Source organism: Eptatretus burgeri, chromosome 2, assembly GCF_056783735.1.
Source record: "Eptatretus burgeri isolate ZD-2024b chromosome 2, Ebu_testis_v1, whole genome shotgun sequence".
Classification (NCBI taxonomy): Eukaryota; Metazoa; Chordata; class Myxini; order Myxiniformes; family Myxinidae; genus Eptatretus; species Eptatretus burgeri.
Genome location: NC_140962.1, coordinates 7,159,808 through 7,184,764, shown reverse-complemented (window position 1 = coordinate 7,184,764; position 24,957 = coordinate 7,159,808). Strand labels below are relative to the sequence as shown.

At 43.5% G+C, this 24,957-nt stretch overlaps 2 protein-coding genes across 4 annotated transcripts in view; both read left to right on the top strand.

Annotated features, from left to right (window-relative positions):
* The window catches only part of RAD54B (RAD54 homolog B), a 50,121-nt gene extending 35,905 nt beyond the window's left edge, over window positions 1–14,216 (top strand). The window contains exons 9-13 of the mRNA XM_085861732.1: window positions 5,651–5,847; window positions 6,140–6,416; window positions 6,522–6,588; window positions 9,538–9,738; window positions 12,315–14,216. Coding sequence (XP_085717858.1) covers window positions 5,651–5,847; window positions 6,140–6,416; window positions 6,522–6,588; window positions 9,538–9,738; window positions 12,315–12,571 — 999 coding nt within the window. The 3' untranslated portion in view covers window positions 12,572–14,216. The remainder of the gene's footprint in view (window positions 1–5,650; window positions 5,848–6,139; window positions 6,417–6,521; window positions 6,589–9,537; window positions 9,739–12,314) is intronic.
* Window positions 14,217–14,407: 191 nt separating this feature from the next.
* LOC147031330 (uncharacterized) overlaps window positions 14,408–24,957 on the top strand; it is a 46,621-nt gene continuing 36,071 nt past the window's right edge. For all 3 annotated transcript variants that reach the window (XM_085861870.1, XM_085861859.1, XM_085861851.1), the window contains exons 1-3: window positions 14,408–14,776; window positions 16,166–16,222; window positions 24,783–24,888. In XM_085861870.1, coding sequence (XP_085717996.1) covers window positions 14,408–14,776; window positions 16,166–16,222; window positions 24,783–24,888 — 532 coding nt within the window. The remainder of the gene's footprint in view (window positions 14,777–16,165; window positions 16,223–24,782; window positions 24,889–24,957) is intronic.

Sequence of the window (24,957 nt, the reverse complement as noted above, 5' to 3'; positions counted from 1 at the left end):
ATCAGGTGTGATTATGAATGTTTTTTTTCATCGACTTCAGCTCTGATTAAGAATATTTCCAAATCAATATCAGCTATAATTAAGAATGTTTCCAAATCAATATCAGCTATGATTAATCAGAGCTGAAGTCGATAAAAAATATTCTTAATCATCGCTGATATTGATTTAGAAACATTCTTAATCGTAGCTGAAGTTGATAAAAAAACATTCTTAATCATAGCTGATATTGATTTCGAAACATTCTTAATCAGAGCTGATATTAATTTGGAAACATTCTTAATCAGAGCTGAAGTCGATTAAAAAAAAAAAACATTCTTAAGAACGTTTCTAAATCAATATCAGCTATAATTAAGAATGTTTTATCGACTTCAGCTCTGATTAGAATTTGTCTAAATCAATATCAGCTATAATTAAGAATGTTTTTTTTATCGACTTCAGCTCTGACTAAGAATGTTTCTAAATCAATATCAGCTATAATTAAGAATTTTTCTAAATCAATTCCAGCTATGATTAAGAATGTTTTTATCGACTTCAGTTCTGATTAAGAATTTTTCTAAATCAATATCAGCTTTGATTAAGAATGTTTTTATCGACTTCAGCTCTGATTAAGAATGTTTCTAAATCAATATCAGCTATAATTAAGAATTTTTCTGAATAAATATCAGCAATGATTAAGAATTTTTCTAAATCAATATCAGCTATGATTAGGAATGATTTTATCAACATCAGCTATGATTAAGAATGTTTCTCAATCAATATCAGCTATAATTAAGAATTTTTCTAAATCAGTATCAGCTATGATTAAGAATGTTTTTCTTTTTAAATCGACTTCAGCTCTGATTAAAAATGTTTCGAAATCATTATCAGCTCTGATTATGAATGTTTCTAAATCAATATCAGCTCTGATTAACAATGTTTCTACATCAATATCAGCTATAATTAAGAATTTTTTGAAATAAATATCAGCTATAATTAAGAATTTTTTGAAATAAATATCAGCTATAATTAAGAATTTTTCTAAAGCAATATCAGCTATGATTAAGAATGTTTTTATCGACTTCTGCTCTGATTAAGAATGTTTCTCAATCAATACCAGCGATACTTAAGACTATTTCTAAATCGATATCAGCTATGATTAAGAATGTTTTTATTGATATCAGCTCTGATTAAGAATGTTTCTAAATCAATATCAGCCATACTTAAGACTTTTTCTAAATCAATATCAGCTATGATTGAGAATATTTTTATCGATATCAGCTCTGATTAATAAAGTTTCTAAATCAATACCAGCTATACTTAAGACTTTTTATAAATCAATATCAGCTATGATTAAGAATGTTTTTATCGATATCAGCTCTGATTAAGAATTTTTATAAATCGATATCTGCAATATGCCTGGTGTTGGCTTAATGGTTTGCGTGGTTGGCTTGGGATCCTAGGATCCTGAGTTCAAATCCCACTCGGCTGTTGAATTCCTACCAACTGGGGTTGACTCAGCCTGTCATCCTTCTGAGGTCCGCAAAATGAGTACCAGCTTGCTGGGATGATTGAGCCATTTGAGTATCCTGTGTCGGAGTGGTGACCCATCCAGAATTGTGCCCAATAGCCCAGGAGACTGCTTTGGCAGCACCAATGCTTTGTGCAGAATATGGTCCCAATGGATGGCTGGATGGATGGATTTGTGCTATGATTTGCAATTTTTCTATGATTAGGAATTTTTCTCAATTGATATCACCGATGATTTGGAATTTATATCAGCTATGATTAGGAATTTTTCCTCCCTTTTTCTAACCAGAAACAGGTTAGTTTTGTCAATAGTTAAGTTCATAGGCCTTAACATACTTCTTCGTTTAAATATATAGCACTTCATCGATAGATAAAAGATTACTATTGCAAATTATTTGTTGAAGTTGATGAACAAATGTTTTTAATTTGGCGGAACAGGATTTAGTTGTTTTGGACTTGTTACATTTGAAGTCAATCAGAAACTTTCCAACTATTATCAGGTGAACCTTTTCGTTTTCAGGTAGTAAGGTGTTAGAAACGATGTTGTGAATGGCTTTTAAGAAAAGCCAGAGTTGAGGCTGTCTTTATAAGAGATTGTGTCAGAGACTGTCCTGCCTAGGAGGCAATGTTTTGAAAGAAGAGAACTGATCAGAAAGTTGTAAATCCAGATAAGGTAGTGTTAAACTTTAACGTGCTTGAGAATAAATGCACGCACTTGTTCATTTTACAAAGCGAACATGTGTTGCTATTTATCATTGTCCCATTACAGGATGAGAAGCCAGGTTTGTTGACACCATTGTTCTGCCTGCAAACAAGGTTGTGTATTTTGGACCTATATGATCGGTGAAACTAAAGGGGACTGACTGAGAAGTAGGAGAATTTAGAGATTCTCTGAAATTGAACACTGCCAGGTTAAGCAATAAGTTTGGTTTTTGACCAGAGATCTGAGTCAGTTTCATTGTTTCGCATTCCTATCTGAGCACATGTTTCCTAATGTAGTAACTTCATCTTCATATCCTGATGTGTTGTGTTGCTTTGCCAATTGTAAATTACTTATCATATAATTACTCATTGAATACAAGTACTGTACACTGATTGTCTTGTATAATATATATGTAACGAGCTGAAATCCATGAAACGAGAAACCTCTGAAATTTACCCAGGTCACTTAATTTGCCCAGGTTACACTCCCTTATCCATGCAGTTATTTATTGATTTGTTGACATTTTGCCTTTTATACAGTATATACTAACTAAATATGAAAAAAAAACAAGAAAGTAAAACCATGGGCACCAGCTTTCTGGATGGGCATCGCAGATCAACAACTATACAGCTGAAACCATAATATTATATCTTTACAGAAGCAATATGGTGGTATTCACGAGGTGATACAAACACATTTTGCCATTAAAAACCAGCCTAAAATATGCCAGGGAAAGTTAATAACTGTCGATGACAAAAGAGAAAGTCATTATTAAGCCTCTGAGACCACAGAAGGAAGTGTAAACCCAGCAGTGTACCAAGGGAGATAAAGCACTTGGGCAACCCCTTAGCATATTATATTAGTGTTGCGGTTCTCGGAACCGCATGCATACAACAGATAGTTGTCCTGAGTCAGTTATTCCATTAATATACGTGTCGTTAGGTCCCTACCTTTTGTTTAGTGGGAAAGCAAGGGGGTGCATTGCGATGGGCTATTAGTTAGGATTAATAAATCATTTTTCCCCTTTTATTTTATTCCCTCCTTTTACAATCCACGGTGCCATCATCTTGCTTGCTACCCTCGTTTCGCTGGCCACAGCGTACCACCGTCTACCCAGCGACTCGTTTTCAGAGGCAAAATCCCGACGTTCGGCTGGACAAATGCTAAAGTTGCACCGCCAACCATCTTCCCAAGGCCATACGTAGACGGGCCAGGCCGGCCTCTGGCTGAAACCCTGCCCAGAAAGGCGGACCACGTGAAGGGCCGGTCCCATCGGCATTCTCGGCTTGGACAATGATGTCAGGTTTCGGTAAGGCTCCTCCCCGACCTCCGGGTTCTAAAAAGCGCGGACCTCCGTGTCGTTGGTGGGTTGGGAAGAGAATTGCAAGTTGGTTGGGAAGAGAATTGCAAGTTGGTTGGAATGAGAATTGAGAGAGGTTTTTGAGTATTGAAGAAGAAGCAAGGAGAGGAGTCATTGAGAGTGAGTGTTCCTGCCACTTGTCTCCGCCGACACGATGTCGAACCACCCCTTGCTTCTTGATCAAGCCTCCTGTCTGGCCCCGCTTTCTGTTCCTTATCTCCGACCTCACGACCTCGACGAACGGCCTCTTGCCTGGTCCTGCCTGCTGCTCATCCCTCGCTCCCCCCATTGGACTCCACTCTTCTCCACTTGAGCTCCTCCTGCAGACACGATCTCCACACGTACGGTTGTGTCCGAACAACTCAACCATTGTCGGTTGCCGCACCACGGAGCATCCCTCCCCCGAAACGCTCAGGTACCGAGAAACAGTAACCTCAACTCCCTCCCTCCATGGCTGCAAAAGTCCCTTTCACAATTGGGTTCACTTTGTCTGAGTGTGTGTCTGAGAGTGTTGGTGCCTGTCCGTTAAGTAAGCCTGTATAATCTCTATTATAATACCAAGCTTGCACACTAAAAACTCGGCTCGCGTCACACGATCCCGATGAAATTGCTGTGGTACTTAGCGGACATGCCGACAATGTTTGGGAAGTCTTGGCGTTCCATAGTACCACTTGCATTTTGCACAATGCGTATTTTTTCATTCCCCGTGTACGGTCTGGCATCTGCTACCAGCGATGTTGTACTGCTATCCTGTGCATGTGCACGGGTATCGCTAGTATCTTTTATTGTTGTGATTGTTGCTTTATTAATCTCACGTCAAGTCTGCACTGTGTCTGCGTTGTAAGTTGCTTGTAAAATTGCCGCACCCCACACCTCTTATCTTTTCCTGCATTACACACCCAATAAACCTTTGTTGTGACACATGCTTTTCCTCACTTTTTGTTAATAAATAATTCTCATTAGGAATGTTCCCAGCTCGCCTTTGTCTTTTCCCTCATTAGTCCAGCATGGTTCGAATCCAGGTTTTGCCGGGTCTTTATTCCCAACGGTCCGTTCCTTCTAGCCGGTACGTCCTTGGCAGTGTTGTTCGGCTGCATCCGATCCGGAAAGGTGATCCGATCCGGTAGAGTGATCCGGTTCGGACAAGGCGTACCGAGGGCATGGTTCCCCGGTGGTTAAACCGCGTGGTTAATTAGTAACCCGATTTCCATGGGCGGGAGGACCCTAGGTCACACGGTTGAGTTATTGGCCTCCACGGTCGGTAAAGCGACCTGCCGAGTCACAGAATTATCCGTGAGCGACGGCCGACAATTCCTGGAGTCTGGTGGGAATCGACATAGCTTTCCCCACCTAGTGGTCTTCTCACCCGACCCCGCTGGCCTGCAACAATATAGATGCTGCTCCATTTGCTTTTGAAGGAAAAAATGTGAAAAATTGACATTGATTGAAAACAGTTTGCCCCAGGAGCCTTTAGCTAATGGTCTCTTCATTTTTCTTTCCTTGATTACCAGCTGAATGAGCTGGCAGGATGGCCTAGACCTAGAGGTACACACAACCACCTGTACGCTGCCTTTCCTTGGCTCAAAATCTCAACCAAACTATGAACCGTGATCCCGTTGTTTGACAGGCAAATCCTAACGCAAAATCGTGATTCATCAACAAATGTGTGTCGTCCCTCGGATGGACGTTCAACTGGGCATTGGTTGGTGGACGTTAAATACCCCGCAGTGTGTTTTGCGTTGAGTAGGCGAGCTATCGCCGGCAGCATGGCCAAATTACAAATTCCTGTCCTGACTACTGCTGGAAGGCAATGGCAAAACACCCAGTGCAACCCTTGTCAAGAAACTACTTCGGCAGTACCGATGCTCTACAACAGAGTGTGATCCATCAGAATCAGAACCAGCTGATTATACAGTGGCGTTGGATATTGACTTATTAATTAGCTGCAGATGAAGAAGATTGTGTTGGACGAAATATCAATTGTCCTTGTTCGTGGTGATGGTTTTGGTTTTGATGTTGTCCTTAAATTGCTGAGATATTTTTAATTTATTTACTCTCAGCTAATTGTTGCTTTTCTGCAGGGTATGACCAATAAAGCAGTGCAAGTGACAGGTGACAATGAAGAAGACTATTATGAAGACAGAAGCCTGTATGATGGCCTAGAAGAGGAGTTTCCTTTGGGTTTTGACCCTGAGGCAGTGACAGAGGGCCGCTCTGGAAAGCTGCGAGTACTGCAGGCCTTGCTCGATGCATTTCACAGTTGTACTTCACGAGAACGGTACGAGCTTTGGACTTTTCTTGAAGTGTGAATGTCAAATATATTTCACCTCTGAAGTTCATCGAGTCGGGTTTGTCTTCAAAGTGATCTGAAAACCAGTTTGTTTGTTTTTAAATATATATTTTTAAATAGACTACATTTGTAGTAAAATGTTTTACTGTTGATATAAAATTAACTAATACAATTTTGTATGAAAACTTAGGAGTTAGAGCTACATACAGCTTGAATTTGGGACCCTTGGATTGCTAGGGGACGGACCATTCTGTTGCACTAACCCGGCACCCTACAACAGCATTGTTCTGGTGTCCAACTCAACGCGTGCCCTTGATGTTTTGGCCCGATGCTGCACTGCCTGGGGCTATGGCACACTGCGCCTGGATGGGCACACACCCGTTTCCCAGCGACAACGACTCGTGGAGACGTTCAACTTTCCCCATGTATCAAACACACCTGATGTTGCCTCCATCTTCTTGCTGAGCTCAAAAGCTGGTGGTGTGGGGCTCAGCCTTGTTGGTGCCTCACGACTCGTCCTATTTGATGTTGATTGGAATCCTGCCAACGATATTCAGGTGTGTGCAATTTGCATAATCATCATCATTATTTTTTTATTACTATTATTATTATAACAATTTTGATGATGCCACTAATAATAACGATATTGTTTTGTACCGTAGGCTATGGCACGGGTGTGGAGAGATGGGCAATCTAAAACTGTTCATATTTATCGACTTTTGACCACAGGTAAATAACTACAAGGAAGTATTCTACACCCATTTTAATCAAAGTAGATGGTTGTGGAAGAAAACTCACTCGAGGTTCTTTTAACAATTTATTATAACAGAGTTGAATCACTTAAGCATACATGCATGGAGAAAGGAACGCACCATAATAACGCTAAGCCTCTCTAAATGCCCCAGCCAGAGTTATTTTATACTCAATAAGGACAAGTTGGGGGGGGGGGGGTGACAGAGAGTGAGATGGTTGAACAAACAAGATAAGGTAAGAAACAGCTGTGGTCTGTCTCTTGGTTAAGGAGGAGTAGCTTGCTCGAGGCCTCAAATTGGATAAGAAGTGGGTGAAACAAAGTTCAAAGAATGGGAAAGCACAAGCAATTGCTCATACAAGGTCAAAGGAGGATAAGGGTTGGGTGAAGCAAAGTTCAAACAGGAATAAAGTACAGACAACTGTGCAGATATATGGATGTGAACAACTTCCCCTACATGTTCCCAGCGTAGATCTGAGTATCCAAAGCATTCCTCGAGTGATACCCACATTCCAACTGACACCACAAATGAGAACCAGCTGCTCCAGTGCCCTTTCACACAAAGAGCCATGTACTTATATTCTTTAAGTTGCGAGTTGAATCAGAATATGTAAAAGTTATATTAATCACGTAGTAATTGGTGCATTTAAGTTTCCACTGGAACTCATTTATAGTTGCAGGTAATTACATAGGTTCAGTCAGTTTGATTAATCCATTACAAATAATTATTACTAAAAGCAGACGTATGCTTTAAATGTAATATCGGATGGATATTCATGTGTAAGGGGTGTCCTCAGTGTATTAGTACAAAATATATTTAATATGCTTTTTACTTCAACACGGTAATTATTTTCGCAGAATTTCTCATGACGTTTCCATAAGTGACCCACCTTCAAGCGTGATGTCACAAATGTAGGTTGCTTCAGTATCTGGGATGAAGCTTCTCCCTCTTCTTTCCCCACCTTCAAATAGATATAATTTAATGCAATTTAAACCAATAAAATCTCAGTTCTTTCCACAAAGCTCGGAACAAGTGTGTATCTACCCTCAGGAGAGCCAGAAAACAACATCTTTCTCATCTGAAGTCTGAACTCTCAAACCTCTCTCCCTCCTCAAAATCCTGGTGGCGTTTAATCAAATCTGTTTCTGGTGTATGTTCCCCCTCCATCCCCTCCCTTACCTCAAATGGCCGCACTGCTGATTCCACACGTGATAAAGCTGAATGTCTAAACTCGGTGTTTGCAGCTAAATCTTGTGTCCCAAACCCATCACTATCTCTACCCACTTTACCCAGTCGCACCAATCATCAATTTGGTTTCAGACCAGGTCACTCTACCCTAGATATGCTGCTACTGCTCTCCCATCAATGGATGGAGGTCCTCAATGCCAGACAGGAAATCCGAGCCGTATCCCTGGACATATCACGTGCTTTTGACACAGTCTGGCACCCTGCCCTACTCACCAAACTCTCTTCCCATGGTATTCAAGGCCATCTCCACTCATGGCTCGCAGACTTCCTCTCCTGTCGCAGTCAACGTGTGGCCCTAAATGGAGTTCTTTCATCCCCTCTTCCTGTGCAGGCTGGAGTTCCTCAAGGTAGCGTTCTGGGCCCTGTTCTTTTTCTGGTTTTCATCAATGATCTCTCGGACTCTCTGGAAAATCCTCTATTTCTCTTTGCCGATGACTCCACCCTCTGCCGTACCATCTGTCATCCCTCACACCGGCAAGCAGCAGCTTCTTCGCTCACTGCAGATCTGGATAAAATCACAAACTGGTCCAACACGTGGAACATGTCTTTCAATCCAGACAAATCTCACACTCTCACTATGTCTCTTCGAAAGGACCGTTTACAAAACCCCCCCATCCACTTTCTCAACAATCCTCTGGAAGAAGTCTTTTCTTTCAAGCTTCTGGGTCTCACTATCTGCCATGACCTTTCCTGGGAAAGTCACATTTCCAACCTTGCCTCAAAAGCCAGTCGCCGACTGGGAATCCTCCGTCGTGCAAAGTCCTTCCTCGGCCCTCTTGAGCTCCTGACCACTTACAAAGCTTTTGTCCGTAGCCTGATGGAGTACTGCTCTCCCCTCTGGGCTGGTGCTCCTGCCTCCCACCTTTCTCGACTTCACGCTGTCGAAACCAGGGCTTTTAAGATCATTGGCATCTCCCGCAATGAAGCTGAGTCTTTGGGCCTCTCACTCAATCACCGCAGGTTGGTCGGTGGTCTTTCTGTCTTCTACCGACTCCTCTCCAGCCTTGCCCCCGGTGCTCTCTCTGTGATTTGTCCCAACCACATTTCCACAGGGCGCTCAAGGTCCGCCAACAACCCCCTTCTGGTAAAACTACCAAAATCACGAATCACTGCTCATCTTCACTCTTTCATTCCTCTTTTTTCCCGCCTTTGGAATAAACTTCCTCACTCTATTCTTTCCCATTCTTCCCTCCAGGCTTTCAAAACAGCTGTTCACCACCACCTCTTATCTTCCCCCATCCAAATCCTCGATCTTTTCTACCCCCGATAATCCACCCAAGCCCACTTCCTTCAATTCTCCTGCTTTCCTTCCTGAAAGTCCCTTTAATGTCCATCTTCCCCTCGCCATGTTCCCCGTCCCATCCCCATCCCTCTCCCTTCCACAGTTCACCTGTGTCTGTTCCCCAATGTTTTGTCCCTTCCACTCCCGCCCCTCTTGTCTCATGCCTCCTTGCTGTGAGTTGTGTGTTAGCTCTCATACGAGCCTCGACCAAGGTATACAAAAAAAAAAAAAAAAAAAAAAAAAAAAAAAAAAATTCCCATTGGGAGAATCTCCCATTTGTGTAAAGATTTGCATTCTATATTAATTTTGGTTTTATTATCTCTAGTCATAAGGGAAGTGAAGGATTGATTACAACATCATAATCTTCATCTGGACTGCCTATCTCTAACTGTGCAGGTACTATTGAGGAGAAGATGTACCAAAGGCAGGTGACCAAGCAGGCCCTTTCGGGGAGCGTGGTCAATGTTGGGGGTGAGACCGAGCACACGCGTTTCTCGGCTGATGACTTGCGACACCTCTTTTTATTGGACACTTCCACGGACTGCGCCACACACACCATGCTTGCTTGCACTTGTTCTGGTGATGGACATCCTGCAGGTGATATATTCTCACTATATCTGTCAGCCCACATCACTATTCCTTCAGTTATCTCAAGATCTTTAAGATTGGTATAAAACACATAAAATGTAAAATGAAATGGTATTATTGATGACATTTCTTATGAGTTTTTAAACGTTCATTTACACTGGAGATTCAATGCTGTTTTATATGGCTGGAACCAAGTTTAAATATCTGTCAAGATCATTACATGTTTTGTAAAATTCTTAATGCTAAAACACCCTTTAGCAATAACCTATCCCCTTTTATAAAAGCATGAAGAACTGATGATTCTCTCCATTTTGGAAGAGGCTAAATTTTGAAATAATTAATGTGTCATTATCGAGCGGAAGGTGCAACACAATACTCCATTGGGCTCCGGATAAAGATCTCTTCTTGTTTGCATTGAGATGTTCTAAATTTGCCAATTTTAGGCTATGGCATGGATGTGGACACCGCATATCAAGAAGGACAGACATAGCACAACAGAGGGCGCCCAGTCTGCAGCCGCTTTTGAGGCCATATAATCTGCTCAGGAGTGGTCGGAGCTGATGTTGACATCAGTGTACTTTTACATAAATTACAAATCCATTAATAAAGGACACATACATATAGTATAGTGCATGGGTTTTGAACCTGGGTTCCCCATATGAGCCATCGGTTCAGAGTCGCACCAACAGGCCAAAGTAAAAAGATACTGAAAAATCCTTGCTCTTGTTTGGGATTCTGGACCTTTGTTCATTGTTGAGAGAAAACCAGCAGCATATCCAAGGTTTGTGAACTAATATGATTATGCGATTATGGTTAGGGTTCAAAACCTTTTTTTAGTGGGTTCTAAGGCTTATGGAAGAACAGTTACACAAATCATGCAGACAGAGACATCAGACAATACTGGACTTCACTTTGTTTAAACGTCAGACAAACAGAGTGGGTGATGTTGGGGGAAGTGACATAACTTTCCCGTGCACTCTGGGTGCTGGGAATGCTCTCTTGTGACATCATTTTTTTACCCCTCGCACGCGAAGCGAAAAGCGGGGTTCAGCAATTGGTTCATGTCCGTCTGTCTGTCTTGTCAGTTTTATGATCGAGGATCAACTTATTTAAATGGAACGTTATATTTTGACCACGAATCGGAACATGAATCGGAATACAGGTTTGCCATTTAACAGTATTTTGACAGACGAGTGAGATTTTTTTTTTTTTTTACTCTGCCTGCCTGGCAGTCAAACAAAGTTGAAAAATTTTCCAAGCAAGAAATGTACTGTTTTTAACGATGTCATAAAGGACACAAACAATAGGTACGAATAACTTATGTGACATGTTAGATCGGTGTATGTAATAGACACTGGGTAAAACGGCAGTAAAACCCAGAATTAATATTTTTATTATATGCCTTTAAACCTCTTTAAACCTTTGTTAAAATGGAATTATATACTTGAACACTGTAGAACACAAATCACCTTCATAATACTTCCAAGAACCTCCAGTTTCGCAGTACTTAGATATATGTTCTCTCGGGTGATGTATGTAACAGTAACTGTCAAGCACAGCTCCTGGGAAGTGGGTGTGGCATGTGAGAGGATGCTGTATCAGGGTGAAGAAGAGGCCGCCGATATGCCTATGTGTGATGCTGATTGATGCTGTGTTCTATGGTGATCAATAAAGCCACCATCTCCTAAATTGCGACGCAACGTCGACTTGTTATGATATATAAGAGTGGTGTACAAGGCTGCTTCAGCAGTGCCAAACTTCCGGATTTTTTAAAACTATCTTTAAAATTATCATTTTATTAAAATCGATGAATTCTGTAGTTCTTTGTGTAGTCAGTGGAGCAATTAAGGAAATGTCTCTCCCTCCCCTCTCCCCCACGGCATGCCAACCCACGGGGTTGGTACGTGCTCCATCCTCGAAATGCTGAGCAGCAAGCAAGGAAGCAACACGTACCATTTTAAAGTCTTTGGTTGTGACTCAGCCAGGGTCAGAATCAAACCACCGACCTCCCATATTCGGGAGTGGCGAGATGCATTTCCAATTTATGCCTGTAATTACTGCACAGCGTATATGGATCACGTAATAACGTCTGCCTCAAGCTTCTCTAAATGCTGTTGAAGATGTGGGGCTCAGTTACAGCATGGAGAAGTTCTGAACTTGCTTGAAAAGATTACTCATGACCTATCACTTGAATGTTTAATCTGTGGCTTTGCTGGCAACGTTTAGTGAGACTATTCAAATATTTTTGTAGAACGTTATAACACAATGTTGTTTCTTTGCTCACTATTGTTTCAAATTCTAATCATTGATGCACTTTGATTACTTGCTCATTTTTCTTGAAATGTCCCTGAGACGTTTCTGTAATTAAAGGGTCTGAATAAATTTGTCACTCTTGCAAAGCCAGGACCTTCCGGAGGGCGGTCCCTTTGGTCTCTTCACCAAATGATACAACTCTGTAAGCTGTATATCATGGAACATGCATTTTGTATCGCTATTCTTTTTTGTTAAAAAAATAATTTTCGTAATACTTTTAATCATCTCATGTCTGGATACTGATAGAATGATGTAAACTCTTGCATCTACAGCAGCCAAAGAGACAGAACAGACCTTGCCTCAGCCTTGCCAAGCCAGACAAGGATTCCACAAGAAGAAAAATCCTGTAGTAGAACTTTCCATGTCAGAGTTGCAGTGCTGGCAGCATGTGTGTACTGCCAACCTTGATGTCCTACCGGATTCTTTTCTGAAACAGGCTCAATCTGACATCTCCTTTGTCTTCCACAATGAAAGCAACCAGCGACCGACAGCCAAAGGAACGTCTGAAGTGGCTTGTCCTCAGGCCTAAAGTGGGTGATTTACGTAATGAGCACTGTGCAGTGTCTGGTCAGCATTTTCAGCTCGCTTTTAAAACTACTACCCATGTGGTGCCTTTTTTCATTTCCAAGTTACTGAAAAATCCCTGCTTTGTATTGTCTGCAATAGGGTTAACGGGCTATCTATTTATTCTGTACATAAATATGGCAGAATCTTTAAATCCCCTCACACCACCCCCCCACACCCCTTCCCTCCCCCCCCCCACCACTATCTAAACACAACCGTTCCCTCACTCCCTTTACTCTTCCCCCTCCATGACCTTTACTCTTTCATACTCCCACCCCTCCTGAACTTTACTCCCCCATAGTCCCATCCTTCACTCCCGCCCCTCCCGACATTTACTCGTTTACGCCCGCCCCTCCCGATGTTTACGCCCACCCCTCCCGACGTTTACTGCCACCCTTCCCGACGTTTACTCCCGACCGTTACTCCCGCCCCTCCCGACGTTTACTCCCACCCGTCCTGACTGATACTCCCGACATTTACCTCCGCCCCCTCCCGACCGTTACTCCCGACATTTACTCCCGACATTTACTCTTGACCATTACTCTCGACCATTACTCCCGACATTTAGTCCCGCCCCCTCCCGACCGTTACTCCCGACATTTAGTCCCGCCCCCTCCCAACTGTTACTCGCGACTGTTTCTCTCAACATTTACTCCCGCCCCCTCCCCACCGTTACTTCTGACATTTACTCCCGACATTTACTCCCACTCCCTCCCGACTGTTACTCCCAACCCTTACTCCCGACCGTTACTCCCGCCCCCCCTCCCTAATGTTACTCCCGACGTTTACTCCCGACGTTTACTCCCGACCATTACTCCCGACCATTACTCCCTACATTTACTCCCTACATTTACTCCCGACATTTACTCACGACCGTTACTCCCAACATTTACTCCTGACCCCCCTCCCCCTGACCGTTACTCCCGACCGTTACTCCCGACCGTTACTCCCGACCGTTACTCCCGACATTTACTCCCGACATTTACTCCCGACCGTTGCTCCCAACATTTACTTCTGCCCCTCCCGACCGTTACTCCTGACCTCCCTCCCCCCGACCGTTACTCCTGCCCCGTCCGACTGTTACTCCTGACCCCCCCCCCCGACCGTTACTCCTGCCCCCGTCCGACCGTTACTCCTGCCAGTTACTCCCGACATTTCCTCCTGCCCCTTCTTGACCTTCACTCCCACCCCACCTGACCTTTATTTCTACACTCTCCTGATATTTTCACTTCTTTTTCTCATTTGACTTTGTCAATATCCCCGGCCCCTTCTGCCATTTCCTTCATGTGTACGTAATAAATAGATTTCTCCAAAGTTCCATTGCTCTTGAGTGCGTGCGTAGTTTGTGCAGATTCTGTCTGCAGTGAAAACTTCCACTTTTATGGTTCTATTTATCAAGCTGGATTTACAAGAGTTTTACTTGTAGTTTATGGTGCTATAATAAGCAGTATCTTCTGCTGATGGTTGTGCAATGTTTTAACTGCAGTAAGTTTTAAGTTATGTGCACCTTTACCCAACTTTTAGCACTTGTCTGAATTGCACTTAATTTGTTTTTAATGCTTCAAAGTCTTATTTTGGTTGCAAAGGCACAATAAACCTGCTTTGTTTCATTGCGTCGCATTGTTATTGTGACACCCCGAACAGATGGTGATGAACAATGGAGCGAAATGCATTCTCCCTAACAGCTGTATTGCAAACAGCTCTGCAGGTTTGAATGACGTAATCACGCCATGTAATTGTGACCAGCATGTAATTGCGACCCATGACGCCATCACGCAGCTAATCATATAGGAATACGAGCATGGAGCCACATCGAATACGAGCAGGAGCTGCCGTCACAGGAGCCCAGGAATTGCGCAAACGCCGACCCCGAACTGACTGGCTCCATGAGGACACGGTGCTGCTGCTGGACGCCATGCGGGATCTCCGGGTGCTAAGACGGTTGGACGCACGCCGAGAGCGCAAGCGGAGCATCTTCGAGTCTGTGCGTGTGCAGATGGCGAGCCGCGGGGTGGCGTACTCCACGGACGCCATCATGAACCGCTGGAAGAACTTGCTCGACCGGTACCGGTTCGTGAGGAAGGGTCGGGAGAGCGCCGGACCACGAGCGCCTTCGTGGGCTTTGTACGACAAGGTCGAAGAGACGCTGGCGTCCCGCTGTCGCTTACCGGTGGGGGAAGAGGAAGAGTAGGAGGAGGAGGGTTATAAAATAGGGGTGGTGGAGGGTCAAGCCATGATCAACTAGAACGGGCACTCAGTAGAGCGCCTACCTTCGCCAACGCTACATTTTGCCCCCCCCCCCCAGAAACCGTTGATTGTGAGGGTATTTAATCCCATACCACATCTGCCATCTCATATGTGTTATGGCTTAAAAACATTAAATTTCCTGTGTCATATCGTATATCACAAGATTGTGCATTGAATTCACAACATTTTGGCATTGGTTGCATGCAAATTGGATAAAAATCGACCGCACTATGGCAAAATGACGATTTTGACCTTTTCATGACCTCGACCTTGACCTTTGTACTCTTAATTTTGTACTTGGTATTAGAGTGTGGGGAACAGAACAGTCAACATTTTGGTGTTGGTTTCATGCAAATCGGATAAGAATTGACCGTGTTATAACTAAAACCCGCACATTTTGCCGTCTTGACCCCCCGCCCTGACCTTTGTCTCCCAACCGCTAATAAGGGTTATTACTTCATTGTGTCATGTCACATATCACAAGATGGGGCATTGAATTCTGAACATTTTGGCATTAGTTGCATGCAAATTGGATACAAATTGACCGCGCTATGGTAAAAAGACGATTTTGACCTTTTCATGACCTCGACCTTGACCTTTGTACTCTTAATTTTGTACTTGGTATTAGAGTGTGGGGAACAGAACAGTCAACATTTTGGTGTTGGTTTCATGCAAATCGGATAAGAATTGACCGTGTTATAACTAAAACCGCACATTTTGCCGTCTTGACCCCCCCGCCCTGACCTTTGTCTCCCAACCGCTAATAAGGGTTATTACTTCATTGTGTCATGTCACATATCACAAGATGGGGCATTGAATTCTGAACATTTTGGCATTAGTTGCATGCAAATTGGATACAAATTGACCGCGCTATGGTAAAAAGACGATTTTGACCTTTTCATGACCTTGACCTTTGACCCGATCGCTCCCAAAATCTAATCAAATGGTCCTCGGATAATAACCAATCATCCCACAAAATTTGCTGCGATTCAGTTCAATACTTTTGGAGTTATGCGAATAACAAACAAACAAACAAACAAACACACATATTCACAAATAAATAAATAAATAAATACACAGCGATCACAACAAAGTTTGCGAAGGTAATGATGGGAAATGAAGTGGGAATGAGCGATGGCACGCCGAGTCCATTTATGGTGATGAAAAGGGATTCCCAGCTCATGGCTGATGAGTTGTTATTTTAATATACACTATCTCTTGTTTGTCGTTGTGCTGTGGGTTTATATGTCACTGCCACAGGTACTTGGTCGAGGTGAAAGTGTGAAACGGATCCAGTGTTTCTCTCCTGCAGGAATGCCCGTGCATCCACGACACGGAGATCAGCTACAGCGGACGCTGTCATTCCCGGGTAGGTAAGGCGATTATAAAGAATTCACCATGGGGGGGTGTCTATTTATTATGTACGCACATATTAGCTGAACTTTTGAGGATCGTATCGTTGGTGGGTTATCTTTTCCTTGGTAATAAATTGAATTGACGGGCTGGCAGGATGACCTAGAGGTACGCATGCTCGCTCTAAGCTGCTGTCTAACCTGGGTTCGAATCCAGACCCAGGTATAAACTGTCATCCCGGTGTTTCACAGGCACGGTGATTCATCAATGTGTGTGCCGGCTCTCGGATGGACGTTGAACGGGTGTCCCGTCTGCTGGCATCGGATGGCAGACATTAAATATCCCATGGTTTGGAGTATGCGAGCTGTCGCCGGCATCATTAACAGATCCCAAATTACTGACCTAAACCAGCGCAGGGCACTGCATCAGCTACACAGCCACGCCCTCAGCCAATGATGCTATCCCGCGGCCTTGTGCTGCATACAGACGAAGACGAATGGAATCGAGGATTTAAAAACATTTCAGTCGCCCTTCTGGTGTAGTATGACGCACACAGTACGATGTCCGCAAATGTGAGGGAGCCCCCCCCCCCCACAAGAGTGAGGCTCTTGGAACGAAGAGAAAGTTTGAACTGGCAGTCGGGTAGGCAGACAATAATTGGGCACAACAAGCAACACTATGAACGACCAGGAAGGGTTAACGGGGGTAATAAATATCATGGATCAGGATGGGGGATGACACGAGGTGGTGGTGCATTGCCTGCTTTTGAAGCTCTGGAGAGAAGAGTGGCAAAGACCATCCTCTAGTAAGCTGGTTCCATAGATTGGAGAAGGGAGGAACAAGGGTTGAGGTGTGCAGTCAGTCTGGAATAAGCAGGAGAGGTTGCATGGAAGAACACATGCATTCCTGGAGTTGCTGCGGATGATCAGAAGACTGAGAGCACAGGGAGCAATACTGGAGAGGAGGCGGTTTAAAAAAAAAATCATACCATCAACTTGTCTGCAATCTGAAAACGTTCCACTTATCAGACCACAATCTAAACGATTCCAGATCAGCAGAGAGTGATGCAGTTACAGTTTGCCTTGGAGTGGGATGGGGGTACTGTGTGAAACAATGTGGAGTCTTCAAAAAGGAAGGGAAGATTTTCCAGAGCATCACAGAGGTCGTTTATGCAGTTGAGGAAACAAGATTGGACCCAAGACAGTGCTTTGGGCATCTCCAGCCTCCACTGACAGGAGGGAGGGAGGGTTCCAATGATGGCACCACAATTATTGTGTCAGTGGAGGAAGTCAGAAATCCAGGATGAAAGCGGCTTTTTATGGCTCAGCAGAGTGATTGGCAATCAAAGCAGGATGGAGATGCTCCTGACCTCTTGATTGCGATTAAGAGCCTCCAACCATTGCTGAGAGAAGAACAGCAGCCTGCCCCGAGGTTCGTGAGCATAAAGAATCCAAACTGATGGTCACGATCAGGTTGTTTGGCTACAGGACAGAACTGACCTCAACAGCAGTTATGGATTCCATTACTTTACTTGTAATTGTCAGTCAGCTGACCGGTCTTCGTTGATACGATCTGATTTTGTACCCTTCTTGTGGACAGGAGTGAGGTTTGCTGATTTCCAGGCCGATGGGAGGCAGCCAAAGGACAGACAGAATTTTATTTTATTTATTTTTTATATCATCCACTTATCGTGGTGGCATGATGAGATCTTTTCCAGGATTCTCGATGAGACATAACATTGATTAAACCAACTCCCCTCAAGCTGGTGTCCTTATCGATGATGTCTCGCAAGTTCGTGAGGGGGCGATCCCTTCTCCGTGGTTCTTCAGGCCTCCAGAGTAGAACTTTCTTTGCAAGTTCTTCATGTCGCATCACATGACCAGCAAGGCGAAAACGGCATTCCCTCACAAGAGCAGAGATGTGGAGCAAAGAGCCATATAATTCCCAATTCGTGGTGTGGTCTTGCCAAGAAACCTTCAGAACTTTTCGAAGCAATCGGGTGTAAATACCATCCAGTGATTTCTCCAATGTTTGGGTCAAAGTCCAGGATTCACACCCATAGAGAAGGATCGACTCAACTGTAGTTTTGAAGACCCTTAGCTTACTCTGCGAATTGGAGATCTCCCAACTTTATGGAGGATGTGAACCGCTGCCCAAGCTTGAGCTTTTCTGCGTTCTAAGTTATGCTGCGTGTTGGTATAGGAGCCGAGGTATTCAAAGTCATTCACTCTCTCTATCGGACTTCCAGCGACAGTCTGCTACTTCGACGCCGGGAGAGAGTTAAACCATCCCAGTCTTCAATCACAGTTCTTAGGGCATAGTCTAAGGCAATAGTAAACAGGTAAGGAGCGAGCGGGTCACCTTGAATAACTCCATGGTCGATTTGAAAAGGTGCAGTCTCTCCTTCAGGAGTTAAACCACTGCAGAGGTATCTTCATACATAATTTGTATGGCCTTCACAATCAACTCAGGGATGCCATATGCATGTAAAATTTGGAAAAGCTTATTCCTGTCAATGGAGTCGAAGGCTTTCCTGAAGTCTGTGAAGATAACAGCCTATTTCCAGTGGTCGCGTACTTTCTCAACGATGCGCCTCAGAGCAAGGATCTGAGAAGATGTCGATCGAAGGGGCCTAAAACCATTTCGATTTGGGCGTAGCATATTTTCTAATTCAGGGCGAATTCTGTTAAGAAGGAGGTAATTGTATATTTTTGCTGCTGTTTGAGTTAAACTTATTCCACAGTGGTTTTCAGGAAGTGCTAACTTTCCTTTCTTGGGTATTGGTACGATACCTGCCTTCCCCTATTCTGGAGGGCACTTTCCCAGCTAGGTATGTTTCGTTGCAGAATTTCAGCAAGATTTTTCTTAACTTCAGAAGTTGCCAGATTTTGATTGGAATACCATCAAGACCGGGGGCTTTTCCAAGTTTCATTTGTTTCATTTCTGTGCAAAGTTCTACCGATGAAAAGATGCCAGCAGTAATGTTGGAGTTCACCTAAAAAAAATGGGATCGATTGGATTATTGGACATGCTGACATTTATCAGAAGAGAGCAGTTTTTGGAAATGAGTTTTCCAGGAATCTACGCGATTCTCACCTTGGATAAAAACAGTTTTAGATTTCTTTCCAGAAAGATGTTTCACTCGGTTCCAGGCGTCACAGAGTGCGTTGATCGATTTCCCCCTTGTTAAAGCCCCCCAGAATATTGTGAAACCGCTTTTCCTGGGCTTCATCGTACATATCACATAATGCAGCTTGTGTTGTAGGTACAGTGCCAGGTTGTGCATTGAGGACAGCATCATGGACAGCATATACTTCAGCAGTTCCTTGAACACTAATTTTCACAGGTTTTCGTGGTGGCAATATAGTCGAACCAACTTTATTACATATATCAACAAAATCTTTATATATGTGCTTGACCGATTTCTTTCTCATATATCCCATTCAGGAGAAATTTGATTTTCAATTCGGGAGGCTTCATTATCCCAATGAAGTCTGGACCTGTTTGTGTTCTTTTCTGATCTGACACTAAGCCTTATCTTTGCGCAAACAATTCTGTGATCGGAGCCAATAGGGTCTGATGAAGAGTGAGCTTGAGAATCCATGATACTGTTACTCCATCTTTTACGACATGAGATGACATCAATTTGAGATGTGGTTTTGTTTGGTGCATGGAATGTCCAGAGTCTTGATTTGGATTTTTCAAAGAGAATGTTGGTTATTAAAAGGTCATGCCGATGGGTGAAATCAGGAAGGAACTGTCCGTTTGTGTTGGTGTAGCTATGGTAAGAAATGCCGTTCGACGCCTGAGCATTAAAATCCCCTCCAACATACGACAAGAATGTTTATGGATAGATGACACTATCCGGTTTAGGCTTTCATAGATCTCCTCCATGCTTGATACAGCACTGACGTTCATTGGAGAGTTGCATGATACAACATATGTTTTTGGGTTCTCTTTAAATATTGCTCTTACAATCCGATCTGATATTTTGGTGATTGACATAAGGTTGTTGAGTAAGGAAGATTTGACTATTATTCCAACTCCAGCAATTGCTGCTCCAATTCGACTATATGAGAGAAGAACAGCAGCATGTCCAAAGTTTAGTGAGCATAAGGAATCCAAACTGATGGTCGCAAATCAGGTTGTTTGGCTGCAAAACAGACTTGACATCAACAGCAATTATGGATTCCATGACTTTACTTGTAATTGTAAGTAAGCTTTCTGGTCTTATTTGATACGATCTGATTTTGCACCCTTCTTGTGGACGGGAGTGATGTTTGCTGATTTCCAGGCCGATGGGAGGCGGCCAAAGGACAGATTGAATAGGACAGACAAAGGGGAAGCAAGAATGCCATAGCAAGAAGAACATGAGCACTGCTGCCATCTGGGCCAGTCTCCGAAGCAGAAGCAAGGCTGGACAGAACTTTCTCTACCTTCTTAAGTGAGAAGGATACAAAGTCCAGTAGACAGTGGTTGCAAGGGGGGTAAGATTAGCACAGAGAGTGATGGTTTGGGTATGCGAGATTTGGAGGCAAACACAGTTTCAATATTTTGCTTTTTCTCAGGCAGCGTCTGTAATAATGCCATTTGAGGTGTGGGATGAGATGGAGTGGGAGCGTATGCCAGAGATGGACTTAACAAGCCGCCACCATGACTTGAAGGAAGGAGACTGGTTGGAGAGTTCAGCCTAAATATTTCAAGATTGTGTTATCTGGTATGCCTCAGGATGGACACACTTGTGAGCCTTACGAAATGAACTAAAGTTGCCCTCGGTTGGGATATCTTTACTTGTTGAGAAAGCAAGCTGCTTGACCGCAACCTCCGCCGCACAGGATTTGGTGTATCAGGGCCTATAGGAAGAATAGGATAGTTGCAGGTGTGATGGGATAACTGGTTTTTGAGACAAAGTAAGCTTTTGGGAAAGTATTCCCAGGTGAATTCAGGTGTGATGGAGATGGTCGCCTTATCTTTTTGTGATGGGGCAGATTGTAATCCCTACCAGTTGGCCTGTACGAACATCTATATTATGCATCATTGATGACGTGCCACATAGATATTGGCTTTGACAATGAAGTGGTCAGACGAGCCAAGATGGGGCAATAGAGGAACAGAAGAGGTTGTATTGAAAGTTAGTCATTACTATATCGAGGAGGGAGAATGTACCATTTGCAGAAATCCGGGTTTGAAAGTCGAAGGACAGACTCACAAATTGGGTCAGACTCAGAGTCGCAGAAGGCCTTCACTGAAATACCATTTGTGGTTGCTACAAAGCTGACACCTCGGCACCTGATATGGTCACAGTTGAAATCACCGTAGATGAAATAGAGGTATATCGAGTCATAATTATTATGTGGTCAATCATCATCATCTATGTGGACAGTATACCACATAATAATATATAATATACCACATAATAATAATGAACATTTATAGCGCATCGGTGTCCGTCAAGTAATGATGCTCATGGCGCGTTACTAAATAAAAACATCTTAAACAGCAATAAAACAACAATTTATATAGTTAACAGGAATTAAATACTATCAATTAAATTAAACTATGTAGATAGTTGTGAAGAACCACTCTAAATATCCAAAGACAAACGTTAGTATTGCAAGTGTCGTCGTGCCCGTGGGTAACCACTGCTGCAAATCGGGTCATGACCATGTGCGGGTCGTTGCTGCAAGACAGATCACCCCCATTGGTAAAGGCCCTGTCACACCTTGACGATTTAGACAGCGTATGCCGACCTATGAAAAATTTGTCTAAAACGCTGGCACACGTTGAATACGTTATGGGTAAGTTTTGAATATGTTAAGAGCACGCTGGCATACGCCGTAGTGCGCCAAGCTCGTCGACAAATTTTAATATGCTCAAAATTTTTCGACGTATGCCAGTGTATGACTCACACGTTCCGCACACGCTGGCCATAAGTTGTAGGCACGTTACGCGATCGTTGACACACGTCGACACACGTTACTTGTAAGTTACTCATAAGTCGAAACACGTCGAGGTAATGTTTAGCGTACCCAAAACTTATTTCTAACCTATGAGTAACGTGTTGTAGGCACGTTTCGCGATCGTTGACACACGTCGACACACGTTACTTGTAAGTTACTCATAAGTCGAAACACGTCGAGGTAATGGTTAGCGTCGGTGTTCCAGACTCTATGGTTTTTATTTTTTTTATTTTCTTCGGTATGACAGTGATGTTGACAATTCGATTTCTAGTGCGGTTATAATATAATTAATAGGCTGCCGCTCAACGATTTAAATCATAACCGCACTAGAAATCGAAGTGTCAACATCACGTCATGCCGAAGGAAAAACAAAAACCATGGAGTCTGGAACACTGACGGGTTCCTCCTGTGAAGCCCATTTTTATATACCAATTCCCCTAAACGCTGCCAATATGCCATTATCCGGTAGCTGTAAGTTAGTTACACGTTCAGTAAGTTCTGTGGTCATCCGGAAGCCGTCAAATACATCTACATACGTCAATATGCGTTGGAGATACGTGACACATAGGTTCAAAGCACATTACTCATAGGTTCAAAGCACGTTACTCATAGGTTAGAAATAAGTTTCGGGTACGCTAAACATTACCTCGACGTGTTTCGACTTATGAGTAACTTACAAGTAACGTGTGTCGACGTGTGTCAACGATCGCGCAACGTGCCTACAACTTATGGCCAGCGTATGCGGAACGTGCGAGTCATACGCTGGATACGTCGAAAAATTTTCAACATGCTGAAAATTTGTCGACGTACTTAGTGTACTACGACATATGCCAGCGTGCTCTTAACGTATGCAAAACTTACCCATAAAGTATTCGACGTGTGCCAGCGTATTCGGCAAATTTTTCGTACGTCGGCATACGCTGGCTAAAACGTCAAGGTGTGACAGCGGCTTGAAACTTCGATGTCTAGTGCGGTTATGATTTGAATCGTCGAGCCGCAGCCTTTTTTTAATAGGCTCCGCCACGTGATCGTCGGCGATACGCTGCCGCGCTATGCATAAGTTAGACTATCGTTGGGCATAGGTTGTGAACGCCGACAACACGCTCAGCATTCATTGGTATAAGATATATATATATATATATATATATATATATATATATATATATATATATATATATATATATATATATATATATATATATATATATATATATATATATATATATATATATATATATATATTATCGAAACGTTCTGTGTACGTTACTAATACGTTATGCATACGTCCAACTCGTTATGAATACGTCCAAAACTAGAAAAAAGCATCAATAGTTCAGCGTACGCCAGCGTTTTACATACATTTTGATACCTTGCCATACGCTGGCTAAAACATCAAGGTGTGACAGCGGCTTAAGCCAGCACCACAGACTGGATCATGGGGAGGCATCCATGCACAGGCCGAAGCCACTGGCCAGGACGCGCCCATGTGCAGGATGAGGCCCCACCCGCTGCAGGAGACGTCAAAGCAAGCACGACAAACGAGGAGCAAACAGGCGAGCAAGCAACAGCAGGTGAACAGACCCGAGGCAGGTAAACAGATCCGAGGCAGGCGACGAGCAGCAAGAAAGACTAACCAGGAACAACGAACCAGGGGAGCCACACCACCGACCGCCCGAGGCGCCTCAACACAGTTTCCGAAGAAGAAACTTTTGTTGTGAGATTTGGAGGCAAACACAGACAAAATTAGGTGGTTGTGGAGAGGTATACACAGCCAGTGGTATTGCACAGGGTTTGGAGGTGTTAGTATCAGCAATGGCAATGAGCAACAGGGATGTGGGCCTCCAGATCGAGGAGGTGGGGCGACGGGGGGGGGTTGTAAAAGTGGAACAAGAGAATAACCTGAACGGAGAGATCGGGAATGCTAGAACAGACACCTCAAATATTGGTGTGCCACACTGTGAGGGCGAGGAGATGAATAGTTGGTGGTGCATGGTGGGGCTGCCAGGACATGCGGCGTTGGCTGCGGGATGCATGTGGGGGTATAGACTAGGAAGAGTTAACAGTCTTGAGCTGTCATTCTCTCCAGACTGGATTCCTTTTTTGTGGATCCCCAATTCTGTCGAATGGAGACAGACTGACATGACCAAGACAAAAAGCAGGGTAATTAAAACCACAAATGAAAGTGGAAGTATAATCGAAGGAAAGCATAAGAGGACACCCAGGGGGGAAAAAAAAAAAAGAGAGATTGCATATTAGATGTGGGCCCTGAAGCCTAAATGTTGTGTCGCTGAAGCCTTGACAGACACAAGCAACAATTTGACACGACAGAGTTTACCAGGCATGATGGGCTAAATGGCCTTTACCTCAATGTGATGGTGAGTTGAATTTGGGTTTAAAATTAATTGGCAAGTAGTGCCAGCAAACTGACTGAGAACGTGCAGACAACTATTATTGTTGAAGTTACCAGACAATGGGTTTACGTGTGTGACCTGAACATGTATTCAACCAGTGGGAATTTGCTTGTATGCTCATGCAGTTCAGCTGGTAGATGGGAAGTCACTTTGAAAACTACCGCACAAGATCGAAATCCTCACAACTGTTGGTTTTGCTTGACAGGTGTCTCAAGGTCCAGAGGTGTTTGATTGCAGCACCGTTTCACCAGCATCGCGTGGCGAGAGCAGTCCCACAACTAGTACATCACCAGCCGATGTCTTCCATCCTGGTGACTTGGTTTTTTTATTTTATTTAAAGAGCTTCATCATACGACTATCAGACAGAATGACTTGGTTAC